We start from the raw sequence: 25,125 nt of genomic DNA, 5'->3' as shown, positions 1-25,125 counted from the left end.
CGCTACGGAAACAAGTACGCGCGCGCGCGCACACACACACACACACACACACACACACACACACACACACACACACACACACACACACACACACACACACACTGTTTGCTGCCACAGTGGAAAACCATCCCAACATCGATTTGTCGCGGCTGAATTTAAACTGTATTACTGAGGTTTCCATTTTCTGGAATCAGACGGAACCAAAACATTTCAGTCACTCAGACTTCACAACATTTGTTACAGAGAGAAAGTTTGTGCAGCGACTGATGGCCTCAGGATACACTGCAAAACACTGCAGGGTGGAGGGGGGTACTGTCTGGAACGTTTAGATAGGCTACCTGAGCTCTCGGCAAAGATACAAAAACTATTCCTTTAATGATCAAATTACCACGGAAACAGTTTTTAACAAAAGAAACCAAAGTTCCAGCTGTAAATCAGGAACTCTCAGGTCAGATAATGAGTCGACAACATTTTTGAATCTGACCAGATAGTTCAAATCCATCAAATGCAACAAGGACAAAACAGGAAATGTGTCTCTGCTGTTTGTTTTCTGATCTCTGAGGTTCGAGGCGTGCTCTGCAGGACGTGTCAGCGACTGTCAGGAAACAGTTTCAATACAAGATTCACCAGACTGTATCTGCGGTTTCTGGGCGCTGTGTCCTTGTTCTTTGTAGCATCCTCTTGGATTCATGCTGCTAACAGCTCATTCATACACCCTTACATGTGAAAACAGATACGTCCGTAAACGTCACTGCCCTCATGTGTCCTTTATGATGTCATAGATACAGCCAATAGATGGCACCAGAGGGTGGAGTCAAAAGTTTCACACAACAAACGAGGCGACGCTCGAGGAGGCAGCGTGGTGGACGGCAGTGGTCTGGGAGGCCGTTATTTACATCCTGACATGCACAAAAACTGACTAAATTAACGCAGAGTACGGACAGAGAGCGGCTTGATGGCGTTTGAACGGTGATACAATGATTTAATCTAAACTTTCCAAATGTTACTGGATCAAATCCTGAAGGTGCAACAAGTCATTTTGGCGCTCAAAAAATGCATCCACTGATTTATAGATTTCCCCTTCTAAATGTTAATCAATGGGAAAAAGTCTTTTTGACGAACGTGACGAATCCCGGAAACTGCAGTACCACTGTTTGGCCACACGCCCGGCGCACTTCCTGAGGACCTGGAGGAAATACCTCTACATGGCTGTTTGGTCTTCAGTTCTACACCGACAAAGTTTCACCCAAAATGTTCATCAGTTAAACGTCAGAGTGTGAACAGACCTGATGATACGGACGCACACAGAGCTGCGACGACACGTCCAAACATCATGTCTACGTCTTCACAGGTGTGCTCTCACCTGGTCACCTTTACCTGAGGATCTGTGCTCAAAGTGTTGTGACGTTCACGCAGAATAAAATAATTTATAATAAAACAACAGCGTGCAGGTTTTAACTTAATGTTTTAACTGAGATCAGTTTTTACTCTGTCGAACTGAGACCTGTTCGTGTTACAGTCGTTCTGTGATTAATTTCCTGCACGCCTCAGTGAAATGTTTGGTTTCCCTCTGATAGTCATCCAGGAGGAGGAGGAGGAGGTCTTTTTTGGCCATGTTCTCTCCTCTCCTCTCCTCTCCTCTCCTCTCCTCTCCTCCCCTCTCCTCTCCTCTCCTCTCCTCTCCTCTCCTCTCCTCTCCTCCCCTCTCCTCTCCTCTCCTCTCCTCTCCTCTCCTCTCTGCACTGCGAGTGTTTCTTCCTCCCTCCTCTCAGAGACCTTTCCTTCCTCGGCCGGTTTGATGGATGACGTTGCCTCCGTCTTTTTCCTCCCTGATCAGTATTCTCCCTCTCTCCTGCTCTCAGTATTCCAGTGGCGTCTCCTTCATCCCTCCTCCTTCCTCTCATTTTAACATGAAAAAAGAGAATCTGACCTCCTCTTTTCATCCTGATCCTCCTGTGTTCTACTCCAACATTTCTTTCTCCTCTTTGCATTTGATCAGGTTTTCCTCCTCTTCTTTGCCTTTCAGCACTCTTCTTTCTCCTCCTCCTCCTCTACACGCTCCTCTCTGCAATCCAATAGTAATTTCTCCTTTCCCACTCCTCTTCCTCACTTCTCAACATGCAGCAGGCGTGTTCCTCCTCCTCCTCTACACTGCCTGTGCATCCTCCCTTTCCCCTTCTTTTACACTCTCCTCCTGGGATTTCTCCTCCTCTTCCTCTTTCAGTTCCACTCCTCCTCCTCCTCCTCCTCCTCACCCTGCAGCATGCTGACAGAAACTCCTCTCCTCCTCTAAACTCTCATCTCATCACACCCTCCAGAAAATAATGTGAATTCTGATCAAAATGGCGACGAGGACGTAATTAAAGAGGCGTCTGGTGACTTTCAGTTTAAAGGGCGGTCCCAGATTTTGATTTAAATTTTTTTTAAAAAAGGACCGAAGATCTGATCTGAGATTTCAGAGGCACTGACGATACCGATCAGCTGATTTAAACGGTGCAACTGTAAAGAAAAAGATTTTTAATTGAGCTGCAGATACGATCAGTGATTTAACGGTTGAGTTTCCACTGCGGCAGCAGCAGCAGAGGCAGGGCAACACACACACACACACACACACACACACACACACACACACACAGGTTGGATGAACAGTGGTATTGGTATGGTAGTGGCTTCCCTCCCTGTTCTATAATTAATCATCTAAAAGGCAGTCTTTTATCAGGACCCTTCCTCCCCCTCTTCCTCCTCTTCCTCTCCACTCGGGTCCTTTTGGCCCCAAAGATTCAAACGACAGTGAAACAACAGCAAGAAAATAAAAAAGGTGCTTTGCAGCTTTATGGCATCGCAGAGAGCCAAAAGAGAGACGCTTCAGCTGTGGTGGAACATTTTCACACATCACGCCGGACGAGTCTCAAACAACAAATTAACTTGATGTGGTTTCATTTTACATTTCTACAAAGGAAAATCATATCATGAAATACATGAAAATAAAAAACAAATTCAGATTCAAAAACTGTGCAAACAGACCAGTAAACTATTCAATTATTTGTGTTTCAGTTTGCACAGATTCTGATTTTTCGCCTGCTCGTCCAGATCATCCTGGTCAAATAAAGCAAAAATGAAGACCTTGTTAGCAGGCTCATCTGCTCGCATCAATTACTGCCCTGATTTAATGCTCATGAGATTTAGTGAAGAAAATGTGTTAAAGAAATATAAAGACGTGTGGGGACTCTAAACTGCTGAGCACAAACTAGTTTTTGTGTGCCTTGAAAACATAGACCGATATATAGATGGACGACAGGACAGCTCCCCAAAAGTGAAGCCAAAACATCTGGATCGGCCCCTGGTGGCTGGCTGCAGTATAGGTCATAAGCCCCGCCCCCTCCATATTAGTGGATGGGATATGAGTAGAAACTCAAAGTACACCTCAAATAAATATTTCTCAAAGATGGTTTCTGTCATTTTAGGGATTCTTATCACACTGATGTTTGTTCAAGTGTTTCTGATCAGTTTGGTTTTAATTCGTTACTTGATGCTTTAAAAGGGGATTTTACATCATGATTGACGGCTGTGTGAGCCAATCAGTGTGCTCATGATCAACAATGCTGCTCCTGATCGGTTGGATGAGCGTACGGGGGGGAACTTGATACTGTGGAGATCGTTACATCACAGACTCCACATGACGGTTGTATCCTGGACATTTTGGCTTCATTTATGTACAGTGGGACAAAGTGGAGACACGTCGTCCATCTTTATAGACAGTCTATGTTTCAAAAGGTCAGATATCATCGATGAACTTAAATTGAGACAAACTCTAAAGAAGATCCAGTTGTGCAAAGTGAAAATGTTCGACCACAGAAAGAAGAGGTGTATGGGGGGTGAGGGGTGCAGCGTTGCCATGTTCTTAAGTCCTTCATCCAACATTTAACCATTGTTCATACAGAGAATGAGAGCGTTTCACACTCGGTTCAGTCTCAAAAAGTTTAGGTTGGTCTGAACTCTGTACATTTGTTTACCAGCATGGCTGGACGCAGGTGTGGCGGAGCATCCAGGTGGACTGAAGTACGACTCCTCCGTCTGCAGAAAAAAGAATCAGGTATTCAAGTTTTAAGGTGATTGGTTGTAGGATTGAGACTGAGCCGACATGTGAAAGCATCCTCATTCTTCGTTAGGATGTACAAGAGCTCATCAAACAAAGACCCCATCCGAGGCTACACATGCAACAATTTAACCCCTGCAAACGCCACCGAAACCTCCAGGCCACCCGATAAACTCCCTCCTGATCTGTTCTGTTCAAACAAACGTCCAGTTTGGCAAAAAAAGTACCAAAAAGTCCGATTAGTTTCCATCTTCAACGTTCAGAGCAGATATTCAGTTCAGCTCCTTCAGGTTCAGAACAGATTAATTCAGTCCCATTAAATCCAGTTTGATCTGGATCAGTCCGGTCTGGTCCGATGGTGCGAGGATGGTGTCGGCTCTGTCTCGGTCTGAGCCATCGCCCTGTCTCCTGGCTCTCTGTCTTCCTCCAGACTCTGATGTAGCATAATGTTCAGCTTTATACAAGTTCAGCTCCTTAAAATCCATACTGTCAAATCCACAAAGTTCTTATTACATGTTAACATTTCAATATTTCTTTTTTCCTTTCTTTTTGTATTCTTTTTTTTAACTTTTATACTTTATCATCATCATTATTATTATTATCTTTCTTTTTTTTGTTGTTTACAATTATGGCCACAAGTCTTAAAAGTTCTTGAGTCCGGTCCGGCTAAAACTCCATTCCAGGTTGTTTTTGATCCGGGTTTGGTCCGAGTCCGGTCCAGTTCTGACGTGATCCGGTCCGGTCTTTACATGGCACTGGGCTTGTAGCTCTGCACAGTATTTCCCCCTGGGCACGGTTAGCATGGCGCTGTAAAGCATGGCTGTATGTGGGTGTATGTGCAAGGTCCGACAATAAAGCGATCTTCACCAACCAGCATCGGGTTTACTGACTGGTGCTGAATCCAGAACTCCATTTTCCACGTCGCTCTGGTCCTGAAAAATGCCAGTCAGTCCATTTTCCGAAGTTCTTCACTTCTGAGAAATTAACGAGTCAACCTGCTTATTTACAGACCTTGCCTGTGTGCCTGTGCTGGAATGTATTCAAACGTAATTCTGGATTAATTTCTGTATAATTATTCATGATTCTGGCGAATTCCACAGTCTTGATTGGTCGGGCAGTACATTACTAAAGAGTCTTCCTGGCCAATAGGATGACCAGAGGCCAGCATGACTGACCAATGACGGAGTGGGGTCGAGGGGGAGGAGGAATAAAAAGTTGGGTGAAAGAGGAAACTGGTAAAGATGCAGAGGAAAGGGGAAGATAGAGAAGGAGATGAAAAGTGAAATGCAAAGTAGGAGGTGAAATATCGAGGAGTTGAAGATGGAAGGAAAGGAAAAGAAGATGGCAGAAGGAGAGGACGGGTTTATGGACACAGGTACTGGTCGGTCGGTAGGCATCGGGCTCAGTGTGCTGTGGTACAGAGTGATTGTCCAGAGAAAAACATTGAGTGGTTATACAGCAACTTAGAAACTTCTAGAACCTGACGAGGCTTGGCCGAACAGTCCGAGGTCAAGTCAAATTGTCTCGGCTCATAGAGTCCTTACTTCCTTCTCTCCAAAGATGATTTCCTGTTATTTTCCACCTGGATTCCACATCTTCCAAGACTAAGCAGAGATTTCAAGGTAAGGTCAAGTCATCAGTTTTTTGGGACATCATTTATTTGCTTCATTCTCCTTCGTTAAAGCTTGAAGCAACCTCTCAAGTCCTCTGCCAACAAGTCTGTTGCTTCCTTCCTTAAAGCTTGACCTGAACTTCTTACAGTAGATCAGGATCCTTTCATACAATGTCAAGGATTCAAGGTGAGGATAAATGGCCCAAAATAACGACATCAGTTTAAAGGCTTCAAACTTCTGTGGTAAGCCTTGACTTGTCCTTCTGATATTTAGCCCGGATTCATCTAGACTATGATGAGGCTCTTCAGGTAAGGTCAGACCTGTTGTGGTTTTACTGTGACCCTCTGACCATGAGCTTAGTCTCTTGATCCTTCAGGCCAGAACAAGCCTTTCATGGTGAAGTCCAGAAACTTGACTTGACCTTCTGCTCTTCAACCCAGCGTCTAGAAAGTTCCCAACCAGCCTGGGAATCCTGAAGTCAGGTCGATTTGTCCTCATGTCACATCCATTGTTTGGTTTAACCTGACTCAGTCTTTAGTCAGGTCTTTCCACAGTCACGCTCCCCTTGCTTTGATCCCTGCTCACACCTGCAGTGAATTTAAATCCGAAATCCAAACTGACAGATGCATCTAGAAGGTTTGTTTTTTTGCCCCAAAATGACTCCAGTCCACCTTGAAGTCACGTTGTAAATGAATCCAAATCGGTTTGGAAACTGATTTTCTGCCCCAAAACCCAACAATCGGAGGTAGTTGGGGTCCCAGCCATCCAGTTAATCAGTCTTCAAAACAATCAATCAATCAATTGACAGATAAATTGCTGATGGATTGATTGCTCAAGGGCCGGAGCTGTGGCTGTCAGTTCGGTCCAACGCTGAGGATTTCAGCTGACTGTTTAAACAGTTCAGAAAAACAAAATGCCTTCACTTCCCCCTCCCCCATTCTTCTTCCCCACCCCCCCCCCCATCCATCCATCCATCAGTCCATCAGTCCATTCATCCCTCCCCTCCTCTCAGCTGCTTCCAGACATCAGGTTGATGGCTTGCTCCAGTTTGTGCCTCAGTTTGTGTTTGCGACAGTACCCATCCCGGTCCAACGCCGTCAGGATCTGCAGAGATGGAGGAAAGACCAAAGTCAAAAACATAATCAAAGTCATAAAAGTACCTATAATGAAAATTAGGGTATAACTTAAGTTGTCGAAAATAATACTCCTGCCGTCTGTTCTAAAACTGTAAAGGGACCCTAGCTGCACTTGTCAGTGGTTACTGCCTACGTAGTGTCAGGTGAGACTTTGGCCGATAGCAGTACCGAATACCTGAAACACAGTGACTAACTAAACACTGACACTGATGACTGCTGCGCAACCTAACAACTGTGATGTCATCAAAAGATGAATCCCCTCCCCCTCACCTCTTCCTTGTACTTGTTGATGTAGAAGTAGAGCTCGCTGAGCGCGCTCAGCGTGTTGAACTCGGTGCCATGCAGACGGGACTGCTCCACCAGGTAGGCGTCCATGTCCTGATCACTGATGCTGGGCATCTTCGCAATGTCCCTGTAGTACCTGCAGGACACACACACACACACACACACACACAGTTGTATAACTTAAGACTTTACTAATTATATCAACAAACTAATGCATTGCTTTAAGGTTAATTTGCTCAGATAATGATCTCAATCTGCACTTACTAAGTGTGTACTCTTTTATTTTGGCAGCTGCCTTATTAGTCCTCAACACTAATTAATATGATTTATGTTGTACAACATTACAGCTAAACATTATTTGATTAAAGCAACTGTCTCAACACTTCTGTTAATAAGTTGTTTCACTAATCAGAACTTTCTACTGATTTGTTTTTTCCATTTAATTACATTTAGGATATTTTAAATAGCAGTTTGTTGAGGTAGATCAAAGCGCGCGTCCCACATAAGTGGTTCAAGAGTAACGTAAAGGATAGCTAATGGTGTGTTAGCATGTTAGCTACCTCTCCACCCAACTCTTGTTGTTGTGAATTATTAACTGGTTAGCATGTTAGCTACGTCTCAATCCAGTTCTTATGCTGTGTGTTACAGAACATTAACTGATTAGCATGTTAGCTACCTCTCCAACCAGTTCTTATATTGAATATTACAGACAATTAGCCAGTTAAGCCTGTTAGCTACCTATCAAACAAGTTATTACATTGTGTGTTGCAGAATATTAGCTGATTAACAGGTTAGCTACCTCTCTTGTGGTTATATTTTGCAGTATTTTAGCTAGTTAGCATGTTAGCTGCCTCTCCAACCAGCTCTTGTGGTTATATTTTGCAGTATTTTAGCTAGTTAGGATGTTAGCTACCTCTCCACCCAGCTCTTGTAGTTGGGGATGTCTTTAGCGTAGAGCAGCTTGTTGGACGGAGAGTCTTTGCCGAGCCGGTGTTCAGACGTCGAGCAGGAGTCCATGAAGGTCTGAGCGACGACGGACAGACAAGCGTCGGTGATGCTGCTTTTGTGGATATCGAACACAAACTGAGGATTCTTGATGACGTTCACCCAGAACCTGAGAGGAAGGCTGCGGACACGCACAGAGGACAGATCCATTAAATCTAAACTGCTTTAGTCTCGTCAGAAAAGTCTTTACCGTCTGTTGATTTCCTCTCACCAGTTGCTCTTCCAGGTGTGTCGGACATCTGGGTCGCTGATCTGTCGTTTGTCCGCCTGTTCGTCCAGGAAGTCAAACATGTATTTGATAGCCAATGGGAGAGCAGAGCCTCGGTGGGCGGTGCTAAACACAGTCTCAAACAGGTCGTCCACAAACTTCTGCAGCGTCCCCTGGTGGTGGGAGGAACAAAACGTGGGATTCAGTAGAATGAAGTAAGTACAAAATAAATGTCGATGTCTAAAAGTGTTGGTAACGCTTTATAATACTTTGTTACTGCTAAAATGATATATATTACTGTAACGTGTGACTTTGACCATCACTGGTCGTCAAAATGTAAAGTCTACGAGCTGAGCGGGAACTTGTGGGCGGGGCCAGCAGGAGAAACACTACAGTACATATTCAGAGGGCTGCATACCACGATGTAAACCCAGAGGCTAGAAAACTTTCATGACGTATGCGCCAGGCAAGCAACTCCACTGGAATTGATGGCCGCCATCTTGGTGTGTTATTGTTAAAATCTAAGATGTTAGCTTTAACCTGTTAGCAACAAAAACACTGAATTTGTCTGCTGACTCACAGCTCAAAAGAAACTCCAGCTGTTTTTGGTTTATTAGTTTTAGTTTGTCTCGTCTGCACGTCGCTGATGTCTTGGAATTATAAAGCTGTTTTAGAAAACATTTTCAACGTGCTCCATCAGCTCGTCTCTTTTCTTTGACATTAGTTTGAAGGCTTCATTTGTCACGTTCACAACAGTTAGAGAGGAGCAGCCATTTGCTTCTCAGGCTCCTCCAACAATGCTCATACAATATGTATAAAAAGATAATTACACAAGTAAAGAATCTAAGACATAAAATACTGCAGGAATTAAAATATTAGAAAAAAATATAATATGAAATATAATCCTGTGGCAGATGGAAGTTAGACTGCAGTGTGTGCAGGTACGTTATCTGCCATTACACTGCCTCTGATACTGCTGTCTGTGTTTTATTTGTCTCTGAGAGTTAACATGAGAGAAGACATGAAATGAGGAGGGTGCAGATGATGACGTGTCACTGGTGTGTTTATTACCTTGGTAGCCAGCAGTCTGGTCAGGTAGATCTCAGAGACCATCTTGCTGCCTCTGTCTCCTTCTCTCTGATCACTGTGCTCGTGATTCTTCACCAGGTGCCACAGTTTAGTCCCTGAAAACACACACACACACACACACACACAGTCAGTACAGTACACACAGTATACTGTAAACCAGGGATTCTCAACTCAGAGTCCAGCACCAGGTGCACCTTGGCAACAGGTATGTGTATGTGTATATGTATATAAACTGATGGGTAAAATGACCTCCACGTGGACGGGCAGCAGGTGACACCAAAAATGTATTCTTTATTTTTCAGAATAAAACGCAGTGAAAAGATGAGCAGTGTATGTGTAATATTTTGACATCTAAATTACTATTATTATTATTATTATTATCAAGCCACAGTTCATCCTCCCTTGGCAGATTGTTTTTTGTATCTTTTAATAAAAAAGTTCAAATTTATTTATGCTGCACATTTCATACCCAAGGTGTTGTACACATTAGTCAAGTCAAAGTTCACTGTAGCCCAATCACACAGCATGCCTCACAGGGCTGCACAGATAGGCATTTCAATTTGATTTCAATATCAGTTTTATTTATAAAGCCCAATATCACAAATCACAATTTGTCTCAGAGACTTCACAGCATACAACATCCCTCTGTCCTTAGGACCCTCACAGCTGATCAGGATAAACTCCCAAAAAACCCTTTAACGGGGCAAACAATGGTAGAAAGCTCATTTGATGGGTTTTTATGCGCTCTGGAACCAAAATATTTCAGTGTGAATCGAGTTATTTTCATTGTGGATTATAAAATGGTCTGCACCCTGTCGTGGACCAGATCTGGCTCACGGGCCACAAGTTGAATATCAGTGCTTTAAACCAGGGGTGTCAAACTCATCTGAGTTCATGGGCCACATACAGCCCAGTTTGATCTCCAGTAAAACCACTGCATTATGACCTGTAAATAACAAAGTCCTCAAATGTTTCCTTCTCTTTTAGTGTAAAGAACAAACACGTAGCTCACATCCTGGAAACAATTCATCAACTATCCATTTACAAACCACGTGATGAACAGGCTCAGGTGAAGGAAGTGTGTGTTATTCAGCAGACTGACCCTCAGAGCTTTGGTGCTGGTGCTATTTCGTTAGCATGTATGCATTAATGTAACTTTCACAGGTGCACTGCTGATCTCTCAACTAAAACTAAAACCAGACTTGTGTTTCCTCAAAGCTGCCAACAATTCATTTATCTTCTCTGATCTTAGTTGTCTATTTTTCACCATCATGAGTTTGTCAGTGGTGTTGAACATAATATTCCTTGAGCACTGAGAGCTGCGGTGAGCACAGCACACCAAACACACTTCATCTGAGAAGAAACATGAGCTGGTTCATTTGGACAAAGAGGAATATCAGAGCGTATTACTTCTCTGCAATTTTTACACTGAGCAAAGTCAGTGAGTGGCTGGTTCTGGCCCACAGGCCATATGTTTGACACCCCTGCTTTAAAGAATATAAAGTACATCCCTGAGTGAACACCAGAGGATGTGACGATCTGCAGGGTTGTGGGTTAAACACTGAGACAGTAGGACAGATCTTTCTGAAGTATATCCATCACTATTCTGGCAGAAAGATTAAACTGAGTGTGACAGACGTCTAAATCATGATGTGTTGTTTTGTGATGTGAGAAAAACCTGCAGACATGCAGAACATGGTATTCAAATCTATGTAATCCACTACTTCTGTCTCTGCTGCAGTACCTGTCTCCTGGTCCGGGGTGATCATTGGAGCTCTGGATCTCAGACTGTCAGGACTGCTGGACGTCCGAAGTAACGACTCTGCAGACACACAGTGAGAATGAAATCAGTTATCTGATCAGTGATCAGCTGCGACTTAATATGCGTGTGTGTGTGTGTGTGTGTGTGTGTGTGTGTGTGTGTGTGTGCTGTACCGTATCTGCTCAGAGATCTGGTGAAGGTGAAGGAGTTGGCAATGTTGTAAGCAGAAACCTGCTTCTGGACCAGCGCCACCAGAGAGCCGTCCGTTACCTAGCAACACACAGCGACACATCAGTCAATGGGCCAATCGCTCTGTCAATCAGCTGACTAATTATCCATTCAGTCAGCTAACTCGGTCGATTCTTATCTCGCCCACAATCTGGATTCACTCTCCACACGTGTCACTGCAGAGCCTGATAAAGGAGCAGGACTGAGCGCGAGGCTGCGGCTGCTTCACAGTCGCCATTTAACACCACAAACATTCAGCTTTAAGCTTTTAATCTGCATTTAAATACTGTGTTTCACCATCGTGCTGATGGAGTCCTTATGGAGAACAGAAATCCTCAACATTACTTCACTCACACTGTGAGCAAAGTTTCACCTCGTCACGAGAAAATGTTCTTTGCTTTTTATTCATTAATCCAACTTTATTTTCTGTGAGCTTTTAGAACTGATGTTTTTATCAGTGAAATAGTTTTTGTGCTCAAACACACAAAGGATCCTGAAAATACAACACACACACACAGAAACAACAACAACATCCATGTCTGTGAAAACATGGATCCTTCACACACAAGTTCTATACAATCAGATGATGTCACAGTGTGTGTGTGTGTGTGTGTGTGTGTGTGTGTGTGTGTACCTGGTAGTGCGCCAGTGTGTTGAGTCTCTTCCAGTCGCTCTCGATCTTGGTGGTCACGTCTTCGTCCTGCAGGATGATCCTGGTCAGTCGGCCCTGACGCCACTCTGACAGCACAAACACAAACAGACAGCGTGTCATCACATGACGTCACGTGACACATTACATCATTTATTTCTTCATATAAATCTACACAAAGTACTGTGACGACAAAATTCAATTTGGTTTTTCTCTGCAAGCGCAAAAAGCAGAAAATGATGCAGCGTAACATGTAGAATATATAAAGTAAACCATTAATAACCCATCAGTGATCCGCACTGTGTCACTGGTGACATTGTCCTTCATCACAATCGACACACACACACACTATAGTTTATCTCACATTCCGTCCTGCTGACACTAAAGGTGCGCACACACCAAACCAACATCAAAGAACTAGCGGTGACGAAAGCCAACTGTTGCGTCGTCTACGTCGCCTCACGTCGCCCTGTGTCAGTTGCATTTGAACACACTACACGGACTACATCCGACGGCCAAGTAGCACGTACGTTCTGCGCCTGCGTGAGAGAGAGCGGAGTGAGAGAGTGGTACATCCTGTCAGCCGAGGGGTTTCCTATCTGTGCAGCCGAGCACCGCAGCACCTCCACGGACTATTACATCCAGACGGTCCCGGTGTTTCCTCCGCAGGCTCCACTTCACTCAGCTGCCCGATAAACCCGCTGCTTCTTCCCACTTTAACCTGAATAACAAACCAGGGCTCGGTGCTCCGGTTGGATCCAAACGGAGAGCCGGGGCTAGCTCAGAGACTAGCGGAGGCTAACTGGCTGTGCTTCCCTCCGGTCATGCTGCGGCTAACGCTCCGCTAGCCGCTCCCAGCTAGCTCCGGTTTGTTATTCAGGTTAAAGTGTGAAGAAGCAGCGGGTCTGTGGGGCAGCTGAGTGAAGTGGAGCCTGAGGAGGAAGCACCGGTTAGCCCCGGTTTCACTACAGGCAGATTCACTCGCTACAGGGGCGAGGAAATAAAACCTGAACAGCCAATCAGAGTGATCTCTCTCGCCAACAAGCTCCGCCGCCGATTCAACATGCTTAATTGGCCGAAAAGCCGCCGATGCCAAAGTGCTGACGGTGCGGGACACACTGCAAAAACTAGGCCGACAGACGCTCACCGACGGCCCGACTTTGGTTGACGGATGACCGTCAGCTTGGTGTGTCAGGGCCTTAACACTCAGGAGATCAGTGGGTCCAAACCTTTTTCCTTCAGAGACTCATGACCTCTGACTAACTGACATATTTTATGGATATCTTACATTATATTCAAAGCGTTAACAACAGTCCAGAACAAATCACAACCTACACAGTTAACCCAAACAGTGAACACTGTTTCTTCTTCCTGTTGCTTGGACACTGAGCTCTCAGCTTCCTGGTTGTTGGTTACTTTTCATGTTGAGCAGAGTTCAGACTCTCTGAAGCAGCTTGTGTTCAGGTCTTCATCGTGTCCTCGTCCTGAGATTTGTTTTTAACGTTACATCTTAAAAATGATCCAAACTTTAGTTTTATAAACAGAAAGGCATGACATGTTGAGCTATGAGCCTTTTTTTTCTTTTTTTTAAAGCACCAACTGTGGATTAATCCCCCGCTGAAAATAGTCCCCGACAAAATCACTGTTTCCTCCTGTTTGATAAAAAGTACAGAGAACAGCTGTTTGAGGAAATCACTGATCGCACTAAAGATCTTCAGTAGGAACCAGTGGGCTCAGAGCCGGAGTCAGGCCGGTGTGAAAACTGGTTTGATAGTGAACCAAACACTGAACTGGACCAGCATACTGGATTTTACTAGGTGTCCCACTGACTCAGCAGCTGAACATAAACCCTGTTTCCACCAGTCAGGTCAGTTCATAGTTTGTGTTCCCACAGTGAAAGTTGTGGATGGTCATGTCGTCATATTGCTCTTTCCTAACACTGTACACGTTGGATTTAATGACAGTGTCAGCAAAGGTTGATGATGCAGGCTTTGCTTTAATTTGCCAGTGTGTCATGTCATCATGACAAACGCTGCTTCAACTGGTTTGAACACACACACCCAACCGAACCGGCATACACCACAAATCACCACAGCTCTGCCAGGAGCTGAGAGACAGACAGGACAACAGACGGTGATGACAGACGGACGGAAGTGCTGTTGGTGTGTGTCCGTGATGTGAACAGTTACCGAGGTCCATGTCGTCGGCCTGAGGTCTCTGTGAGAACGGGATTCCTTTATAAACGGCGTCCAGCAGTTTGTCTTTGACCTGAGTCACCGTGTCGCAGTTCAACACCTTCACCGGCACCTCCGTCCCCGCCTCGCCCTCCGGAGGGATACACATCAGAGTCTGAGAGACAGACGGACAGAGAGACAGACAGGTTAGGATTGAGTCATCTGTCTAAACTTCATTACACTGTGTGTGTGTGTGTGTGTGTGTGTGTGTGTGTGTGTGTGTTTGCCACATTGTTGTCGCAGTGAGGAAAACATCATTATCGACCGGCTGTTGAACTGGATACCACACACACACACACACACACACACACACACACAAAGGAAAAACACATCTCCTGCGCACACACTGGAACACAAACATTAATTTGCATACAAACACACAGTCAGACGTTCGTTATCAATAACCAATAATAACGACCACATTCATCAGCAGAAGCGTCCACATGAACAGCGTCTCATGTTGTTTCCATGGAGACGTCCACCTGATGAATAATAAACAGATCGGTGTTTCATCACGGCGCGATGGCCGCCGTGTCACATTTAACGATATGATGTCATCGTTAACGACATTAAAGACAGTAGAATGATGATGAGTAGAGTCTGATCGATGACATCATGTAAACTGTTGTTTATTATTATTTGTTTGTTTCGTCTGATAAACAGTTAAACACCATCTGCCTCCGCTGTGTGTTCACGTCCTCAAGAACCTCAGTCATCTGTTCAGCTGTGGTCGTCATGCTCGACTGTGACTGGCTCAGCTGTGAGAGCAGCGATGTGATTGGCTCAGAGTGTATTGACGAATCACCCTCAGCACTTTGAGATGTTGTACACACACACAAACCAACACCTCCACAGACTGCCCACCAACAACTGAAAAAACATCAAATAATAATTTCCTCATAATGTTTTATCTCCTAAACTGATGTTTCAGCAACACGTATATAAACACAGGAAGTAGCTCGGCCCGGCAGCGTCACTGTGTTGCAGTATACGAGATGTTTATAAATCCTCGCTCCTCTTCCTGTTAAACTCATACGGAGATGCTGTATCGAGAATGAATTGTATGCAGTGAACATCAGGCGCCACCAGAGGGCAGTCTCTACTGATGACAGCTGAGCTGGTGGCGTGGTCACATATACACTGTCATATACGGTATTCCTAATCCCTGTAAACATGGGAGGTGGCGACGAGACAAGATTTTGGTAACAGAAGCGTTCGCATTTCTCATCTGAGTAGTGTTGACCAATCGTGTTTGAACAGCAGGTAAAACGTTTGGAGACATGGAAGCACATTGGCTGAAATGCAATCTCAGACTCCACTGGTACGTGTCTGATGATGATTTCGTTAATTTTTTTTTGTTGACATTCTTTAAACATTATAATGCTATTTTTTCTGAATTTTTATCAATATTTTTTTTGGACATTTTATTATTTTTTTTTTTAAATCTTAACAACATTTTTGTCTGATATTTTATTGATATATATTTTTCTGACATCTTATACTTTTTCCCGCCACATGAGTAATATCTTTTCGGACATTTTAATGCTGTTGTTTTGGAATTTTTATCAATATTTTTTCAGGTGGTTTTTAACATTTTTACCGATATTTTAATAATATTTTCGGACATTTTATTAACATTTTATGGTCATCTTATTAATATTTTTTGGACATTTTATTGACTTTTTTTTCAGTAAAGTAATAACATTTTCCTGATATTTTATTGATATTTTTTTCTGAATTTTTATCAACATTTTTTTGGACATTTTATTAACATTTTTTTGGAAATCTTAACAACGTTTTTTCTGATATCTTATTGATACATTTTTTTCTGTCATCTTATACTTTTTCCCGCCACATGAGTAATATATTTTCAGACATTTTAATACTGTTGTTTTGGAATTTTTATCAATATTTTTTCAGGTGTTTTTTAACATTTTTACCGATATTTTAATAAGATTTTCGGACATTTTATTAACATTTTATGGTCATCTTATTAATATTTTCCTGACATTTTATTTTATTTTTTTCTGAAAATTTTATCGTCATGTTTTCAGGGATTTGTTAATGTTTTAGTTTTTTTTTTGTTTTATTTTACCTGCATTTATAAGTAGATGTCTGTTTATAGAGATTTGCCAAAATAATTGGACCAAGACTGCTGCATCTCAGTGAAAGTTCAGGAGGGTGTGAGGACAGAACAAAACACATATCGGCCAAGCCTAGAAATAATAATCACTTTGTTTATGTTAAATAACCTCTGACTTCACTGTCAGCACTCTGGATACAGACGTGCACATGTATGTGCTGTAGATAACTGCCTACTGTGTGTACACAGGGTAATCTATTACATGAACTATTCTGTTTATGTCTTGGTGCTGATGTTTACAGACACAGTTTGACTTGTATACTGACAATAAAGTCAATAAAGTTGATTCTGACTGTGTGTGTTCACCTCTCTGAAAACAAGCCCAAATCTGTGGTGTGAACACAGCTACAGTGAATCCAGCTGCAGGTCACAGCTGGAACACAGAGTCATGACGTCATGATGTCACTGCTCGTCTTCATTTTTCAAATCAGTGTTTTAAACATGTCTGTTTGTTTCCGACTCACTGACGTCACCACTTTCACACAGCTCACATATGAACTGTGTCATGTTTTTATCACTGATAGAAACCACAGACAAAACTACTACAGAAAGATTTAAGTTGTAATAAAAATGTGTGTGTGTGTGTGTGTGTGTGTGTGTGTGTGTTACCAGCTGCTTGTAGTCGATCTGCTGTCTGATGAGCTTGTCTTCACTCAGAGAGTAGCGCGCCTCTCCGGTGATGGCGTCGATCGGTCCTTTCTCCATCTGTTGCTTTATGGCACAGTAGAGCATGAAGAGAGGCTCGCCGGCACACTCCTGACAGACAGACAGACAGAGAGACAGACAGACAGACAGACAGCGTCAGGTCTGAATTCCTTCATTACCACAGTTTAATCCTGAAAACCGCAGGATTTAACCAATCCCCTTCACTTCCTATGAATAAATCATCTGCAGCTCTGATCTGATTGGTCACGGTCAGACTGAAGAGGAAGAGCTTAACAAGGTCAATCAGGGAGACGAGGGAAAAAAAGGAAGACATGAACCAGAGATTTTAATACTAACTAGATGCTGGACACAAGATGGCGCCTCTTCATCCCAACAGAGTTCCTCACCTGCCGCGCACAACAAAAAATATTTTCTAACTTCCTGGTTTACTTCCGCAGTATGTGACCAACTGAATATGTGCAGTACTGTTTCTCCCGCTGGCTCCGCCCACAAGTTCCAACTCACCTCACAGACTTTATATTGTGATGACATCACAGATTTTAAATCGCTTTTTTTGGCTCGGGGAAAGTTTCACAAATATAAAACCTCCATGGAGCAAAAATTCAGAATACAAAGAGTCATAACTGAGCTTGTTTACAGCCGGCGGCGTCAACACTTCAGACGGCTCTTTTGTAACCGTGGTCTGTGGGAAAATTATTTTTGGGCCGCAGGGGAATTTTTTCGCTGCAGTACCACCAGCGGCCACTGGGAAACATTTGCTGCAAGGCTGAGAGACGTCCGTGGTCCTGAAGTGAACAAAAGAGGAGATGAGAGTTTACCTTGAGGAATCGATGCAGCAGGAAGGTGAACCAGTTCGTCAGCATCTTCTCAGCTACTGACTCCGTCCTAACAAAACACACACACAGAGGTCAAAGGTCACGTCTGATGCTCTGGTTCATCGATAATCCAGAATATTCTCCTCTCAAAGGTGATAAATAAATCAGGAAATACATTTTAGATTCTAACAGATAATAAACGTCTGTACTGTCACAGTTAGTCTGGGGTCAGAGGTTAAAGGTTAAAGGTCAAAGGTTGAGCATGGTGTACTGACCTCCTCAGCAGTAGTTTGGGATGGTTTCTGTTCTCCAGGTTTTTCTCGATCAGGTCGGCCAGCAGCTGTTTTAACACGACTGTAGCGTATTCCATACGACCCTGAGAGACAAACAATAAGATCAGTAACTGTTTATCTGTTGTTTACCAACAACAGACTGATAATAACTCCTACAGAACATCTGTTAACCAGTTATTAACCAGTTAAAGTTTTAAACACATACACATTCTCCATATACACCTTACAGTTATCAACACCTACAACATATATTTAACAACAATTAGCCTGTAACTAAAACCAACGCAACAACTAATAAACACTATTACCCAGTTATTAGCAGTTATTAACACATGCAAAACAACTATTAACCAATTATTGATAGTTATTACCACCAACAAAACATCTAGTACCCAGTTATTAACAGTTATTAACACATGCAAAGTAAGTTAATAACTAGTTATTCACTAACAAAACATCTATTAACTGGTTATTAACACTTAAAACATCTGTTTAACAATTAATACCAACAACACATCTATTAAACAACTATTAACCAGTTATTAACAATAGTAACCACCTAGTAAACACCTATTAACAGTTATTACACCTTATTAAACACATATTAACCAGTCTTTAACAGTAATTAACACAAACACAACATGGAATAAAGAATCAGTTGTTTACATCTGTGAATTTTTGTTAACCTTCTTTTAAAAAGTATTTTGCAGGTACAAGCAGCTGTTCGCAGCCACAGGTCGTCTCATCAGTCAGCATTAATAATGATACACATCTTCATCAGCGTTCTAACCTTCATTAATCAGACTCACAGATCGTTAGGAGGAACGTACCTGCAGAGCCGCCATCAGCAGCGAGGCCACGTTGCCTCGGTCTCTCATGGAGAACGACCTCTGAGCCTCCAGAGTGTGAATGAAGGTCAACAGGAACATCTTGTTGTTGAGTAACTGACTGAAGAGACGCAGAGCTTTCTCCACGTTAGCTGGAGACTGAAACACAGAGACACACAGCCAACAGTCACTGTCTGATAATAGCTGAGAGATCTCACTGGACCCGTCCTGACGGCGAGCGTCTGACTGCTGCAGCACGTTAATATAACATCAACAATGTTTTATTCAAACTCACTGTCACCAAACTAAACAGACTCCATGAAGCTGCTGAATTTACACCAGATACTCTGTCAGCTCTCGTGAAACATGGAGCCTCAAAGTGACAAACAGGTTCAGTTCATTTTTAATTCAAGGATTCAACAGACACAGAGACAAACAGAAGGGCCCACCTGGCATCAGCATGGAGCTGCCTGTATTGAAAAGGTTTGACATTTTATAATCTGAGTAATAACGACGCTCTGCAGATGAACATCGTCACAACACTACAATCAACCAAAGGTCAAGAATTGGTTGCCAAGTTCTCCGAATGGGTTTTGATATATATACAGTATATACAGGGGGCACCTTATAACCTCCACCAAGGAGGTTATGTTTTCGCCGGCGTTTGTCTGTTTGTCTGCAAAATAACTCGAAAAGTTCTGAACGGATTTTGATGAAAGTTTCAGGAAAGGTTGATAATGAGACAAGGAACAGATGGTAAATTTTTGGTGGTGATCGGATGAAGCGGAGTGGATAGAATAATAAAATGGCGGGAAATCCGAGCTGCTTGATGGAGGTCTGCGCTCTCCGAGTGCTCTAGTGCTTCTTATTTTGGCTACAAGGAGGGGCATACAAATTTAATTGGCTGTACTTTGTGTTTCACCACACATTTTAAAGAGAACATTTCTTCACGTTCTTTAAAAATCACCAAAATTTCATCATTTACCAGCCAGAAACTGTAAAAACAGAAATTATGGCTCGATTTTAAAATTCCTGAGACACATCATGTGTGATGTCTGCATGACAAGACTCCAGGATTTCATCTTCAACTTTTAACTTTCAAACATCAAAGGGTAAGTTTTAAAAAATCTAATAACTCATTTATGGAGGAGGGAGGGTCATGGGTTTTCCTCCAGTCACTCAGGGAGAATTAGGATAAATATCTGGAGCTTCAGGGAGGGTCAAAAAACAAACAAACAAACAAACAAAAAGCCCCTGAGCAGACACAAATGTTTCCTCATTTGACTCAAAAATCGCACTCCTTCTCAGAATTAAAACTTGGTCAGATCTGAACACACAGACATGAAACACATTAAATTCAGTGTGATTTAAATGTGAATAAACGTCCGTATATCCACGTACAATGCCTGCTGGACTCGCTTGATAATCTTCATGTAAGTGATCCAGTGACAGTCTGTATATCTGTGGGCACACTGCAAACAGGAACTGCTGATAAATAATCCACATTATCTGGAATGAAGACTATTTGGCCAAATGTTGACAAATAAAGGCTAAAAATAACCAGAACTAACTATAATTATTAAATACGTTTAGACATTACTGACAGATACAGTGTGCATCTCTGGCACCATCTCCCTGTACACGTTGTTAAACTGCCACGCCCTAATTTTCAAAGACAGCTCAATAAATCTGAATCCAGGACAAAGATTAAAATATGCAGAAAGAAACAAGACGTCCTTTTGAAATAATTATAAAGATTGACTCTGGATTAAGAAGACAGAAACCCTCTGGAGCTCCCGTCGTCCCTCTGAGAACAGAGACGGAGATAAAGAAACTTTTCTGCCATTTCTCATCAAATTCATGGAAATCCTTCCGCCCAGAGACCGATCTGCTTCCACACCTACTTATTAGGAACTGAGAAAATCTAATTCATGGCTGTGGCTGCAGAGAACAGAGGCTCGGCGGCTCAGAGCTTCCTGCTGGGTCCGCTTAATTAAAGCTGCATGGAGGCCCAGACGCTGCGGAGACTGTGGAGGGTTGTTCTCTACACAGACAGTTTTAAAGCAGCTCAGACTATTTCTGTAATATTTCCCCATGTTTGTTCTGTGGATACAAGTAATGAAGTCATATTTGTGTGTGTGTGTGTTGTTGGTACGTACGTCGAGCTCTTTGAGGACCGGGTGTTCTTCTATTCCAGGAAACATGACTCTCATGGTGTAGGTCCGATACTCCAGGAAGGGAATCTTCACTCCGTCCATGTCGTTGGTCAGTTCCTGGATGTCTGTCTGCAGCTCTGCGAAGGCTGCAGGGAGGAAGACGATGGTTTGTTACTGTACGTTACACTCTGAGTCGTTTCTTCCTGCTGTTTGTGATAAAATCGTAGAAACACTCGAACACTGGCTGAAAGTCTTCGTACAGGACGACCTGGACTTCACACCCGCCTCACACCACACAACGTACCCTCCTTGCACTCCAGCGCCACCCGGCTCTCCAGGTTGTCCATCTGCAGCTGGAGGCGTTTCAGCGTCCGGTCGGCGTCACGAGTCTTCCTCTTGTAGGCGATCAGCACGGCGATGATGGCGATGAGCAGCACGCCTCCACCCGCTCCGATGCCGATGATGGCGGGCAGCGTTAGGGCGCTGTCAGAGTAGATATGGAGCGTGCCCGGGGAGTACTCCAGACCTCCGACTAGGATCTACAGACAGAGACAACAGTGTTACGTTAACATCACGGCTGCACTGGAATAAATATCAAACACTTCTTGTACAGTTTAATTTCATTCTGGATTTTTCTGACACTATTTTCCTCAGATATTTCAGATGTTGATCTCAACATGTTTTCATCTTCAGGTGATCCTGACTTGATTCTTGATGGTAGAAACAGAAAATCAGTGGTTTGAGTTCAAGCTAAAATGTGAATTGTTTCCTCTTTGTGTGTGAGGAGATATAAACTGTATTGTTCTGATTTCTATTATTGTTATTCTTATTATTCTTATTATTCTGAGTGGGCGTCGCCAATAATATAGTTTCACTGACAACTGAGAGTCGATACTAAGAGGAGATGTCATGTCGACTCCTGTGGTGTCGACTGACTGAAGACAGTCAGGCTGTTGATCCTGCGGACGTTGATACACTACTGTGTGTTTCTAATGATGTGGTAACGTATGAAGTGTCGATGCCACATTCACTTCATCAAGCAGCCAAGTGGGAGAACTGTAACCATCAGCCTCAGCTGTGATTCAAAGTCTGTGGTCTCTGACAGCTTCAGTTGTTCACAGCTGACGGACAGAGCAACAGATGTGATGACATAACAAAACGGCACTCTTGTTCAGGTCAGGTGTTCCTCTGAACCAGCTCCTGGTTTCTGCCATGTGGTCCATGAGACCCTTGTTTTCAGACCTGTAGGTGGTTTGCCTCCTACCAGCTGGACCAGGAGGATCCTGATCAGATGTTGAACCACCTCAACATGAAGGAGCAGCAGCTCTACTCCGAGCTCCCTCCAGATGTCTGACTCCTCCCCCTATCTCTAAGGCTGAGCCCAGACACCCTACAGAGGAAACTCATTTCACACGCTTGTATCTGTGACCTCATTCTTTCAGTCACTACCCAGAGCTCATGACCATAGGTGAGGGTTGGGATGCAGGTGGACCAGGAAACGGAAAGCTTCGCCTTCCAGCTCAGCTCCCTCTGAACCACGACGGACCGGCGCAGCGCCTACATCACTGCAGACGCCACACCAAACCTTTAATCCATCTCACACTCCATTCTACCCTCACTGTGAACAAGACCCTGAAATACTTGAACTCTTTCTCTTGGGGCAGTAACTCTCTCCCAACCCAGGGGGCGCAATCCACCTTTTTCCAGCAGAAAACCATGACCTCAGATTTGAAGGTGCTGACTTTCCCCCCAGGAGGTGCGGGAAGGTGTTGCTGAGGAGAAGGAGCCTGCTGTCGGCCTGCGACCCGGCCCCACATGAGCAGATGAAAATGGATTGTTGGTTTGCTACTGCCTGGATCTGTGGATGAGTTGATTTCACATATAAACTAGAATAATCGCGCCGTGGTTGTATGACTCCGCCAGGTTTGACCTCGACTCATTCTCCGGCAAACATCCCAGAGCTGGCTGCAGGAGCTGATCAGTGACACGCCCTGTCAAGAAGCTACAGAGAAAGTCGCCAAGAAGGATCCTGATCACACGACGCCCCAAACTTCATTTTACCCTCCATGTTTGGTCTCATTATCAACACACACACACACACACACACACACACACACACACAGTGATATGTGTATTAATTATCTGCTGTATGAATGTTTGATGAAAGCGTTTCCTCTTACAGGTGATAAACATCGATTATAAAAACAGACGAAGGCTCATACCAACAATCTGATGAATAAATGATGAAGATGATGATGAACTCTCATCAGCTTGTATCATCTTCATCACTTATTCATCAGAGAGGAAGAACAAACATGACGTCCTGGATCGATCACTAATCAATCGTCTTAATAATGAATCAATAGTTTGTCTGTTTGTTCGCTTCACTTTGAACATCTGTGTGTGTGTGTGTGTGTGTGTGTGTGACCCTCTGATCTGTGACATCAGACCAATTACCCATGATTCCCTGCGGCTAGACTTAATGACCTTCACCTTTATAAACACCTCCTCTTTTTTCATCCTCTTCTTCCTCTTCTCTGCTTCCCCATCTCCCATTCCCACTTCCTCCTCTTCCTCATTTCTTCCTCTCCCTCCTTTACTGTCCTCTCTTTCAGTTTAATCTTTCCTCCTCTCCTCTCTTTGTCTCCCTCTTCCACATTCTGTTCTTCTTCTCTACCTCCTCTCACCTCATTTCTCTCCTCTTCTCCTTTTTTCTTTCCTCCTCACTAACCTCTCCTTTTCCACTTCCACTTGCCCCCTCCCTCCTTCTTCCCATCCTCCCTCCTCTCTTTCCTCCTCTCCTCTTCTCTTCCTTTATTCTTCAGATTTGTAGACAACATATCTCTGACTGAAGCAGTGTGGCCTTGTTTGTATTTCACTGATGAACTGACCAACATTCACGCTCAACATCTTTCTGACATGTTAGTGATTAAACACCTGATTGATTCGGCACAGAGGTGTAGATGTTGGGGCGGAGGGAGGGGGCATGGAGGGAGGGGGCATGGAGGGAGGGGGCATGGGACACGTCCCCCTCAACATTTACAACATGTGCATTTGTCCCCCTCCCAATAAAAACCTGAAAGTAGCAGAGGACTTTTATTCAGGATGCAGGAAATGATGTGTTTGAGGCTCAAAGTTTTCTGGTGGAGGACCGCCAACACCCCCCGATGGATACAGCGTTGGAGGTGGTGCCCTGTTAATTCCTATCAAAGTTGCTCAGTGGCACATGAAGCAAAAGAAAGCTTAATTTCCATGGTATAAAACTGGGATGATCGGCGCTGCGTCAGCATCATTGGGCTCACAGAGCAGGCGCACTGGAGACTTCCACCAACCAAGCAGCTAACTTCCTGTTTAGCGCTCCACTAACTTGAATGGGGATAAAATGACGTAATGTTGCAGCTCTTCTGGACTTTCCAAATGTTATCAGACTTGACGGATCAAATCCTGACGGTAAAGCGAGTCATTGCAAGGGTTGTGATGCTCAAAAAATTCATTCATTGATTCACAGACATCTGTTTCTCAATGTCAGCCTATGGGAAACATCTTTTTGGTCCTATGACATCACATAACGGACCTGGAAGTTGTATAAGCCCGGCGCACTTCCTGTGGGCCTGGCGTCCCCTCTGGTGTTCAAACAAAACCTCTGCTCTTCTTTATGTTGCCATTTAAAATCCATGAAACTACAGCATGATGGAAACTTACTCACTTCAAACTTCAGCTCAGGTCAGAAACAAAACAGAGGGCGGGGCTAAAGTTGCGTCACTTACCATGACTCGCTGTTCTCCAGTGAGATCTGGCGAATCACAGAGCAGCTGGTTCTCTGACACGGTCAGCAGGCAGGGAGACTCTCCGATCAGCACGGTGTAGTTCAGACGGTTGTTACCGGGAGCCGGAGGGATCAAGTTTTTACCCTGAAACCA

General features: G+C 43.7%; 1 protein-coding gene across 1 annotated transcript in view; it reads right to left on the bottom strand.

The window, feature by feature from the left end:
• Positions 1–6,679: 6,679 nt before the first annotated feature.
• Positions 6,680–25,125, bottom strand: part of plxna3 (plexin A3) — a 167,343-nt gene continuing 148,897 nt past the window's right edge. Inside the window, exons 23-38 of the mRNA XM_033629559.2 lie at positions 24,973–25,116; positions 21,510–21,744; positions 21,209–21,351; positions 19,053–19,208; positions 18,205–18,305; positions 17,933–17,999; positions 17,058–17,204; positions 14,261–14,420; positions 12,057–12,160; positions 11,368–11,464; positions 11,177–11,254; positions 9,415–9,527; positions 8,347–8,516; positions 8,044–8,256; positions 7,116–7,266; positions 6,680–6,813 (exon numbers count right to left, since the gene is read on the bottom strand). Of these exons, the coding sequence (XP_033485450.2) occupies positions 6,718–6,813; positions 7,116–7,266; positions 8,044–8,256; positions 8,347–8,516; positions 9,415–9,527; positions 11,177–11,254; positions 11,368–11,464; positions 12,057–12,160; positions 14,261–14,420; positions 17,058–17,204; positions 17,933–17,999; positions 18,205–18,305; positions 19,053–19,208; positions 21,209–21,351; positions 21,510–21,744; positions 24,973–25,116 (2,175 nt within the window). The 3' untranslated portion in view covers positions 6,680–6,717. The remainder of the gene's footprint in view (positions 6,814–7,115; positions 7,267–8,043; positions 8,257–8,346; positions 8,517–9,414; positions 9,528–11,176; positions 11,255–11,367; positions 11,465–12,056; positions 12,161–14,260; positions 14,421–17,057; positions 17,205–17,932; positions 18,000–18,204; positions 18,306–19,052; positions 19,209–21,208; positions 21,352–21,509; positions 21,745–24,972; positions 25,117–25,125) is intronic.

This window comes from Epinephelus lanceolatus, chromosome 8 (assembly GCF_041903045.1).
Source record: "Epinephelus lanceolatus isolate andai-2023 chromosome 8, ASM4190304v1, whole genome shotgun sequence".
NCBI lineage: Eukaryota > Metazoa > Chordata > Actinopteri > Perciformes > Serranidae > Epinephelus > Epinephelus lanceolatus.
The sequence above is the reverse complement of the archived record's forward strand: the minus strand, read 5'-3'. Positions and strand labels throughout refer to the sequence as shown.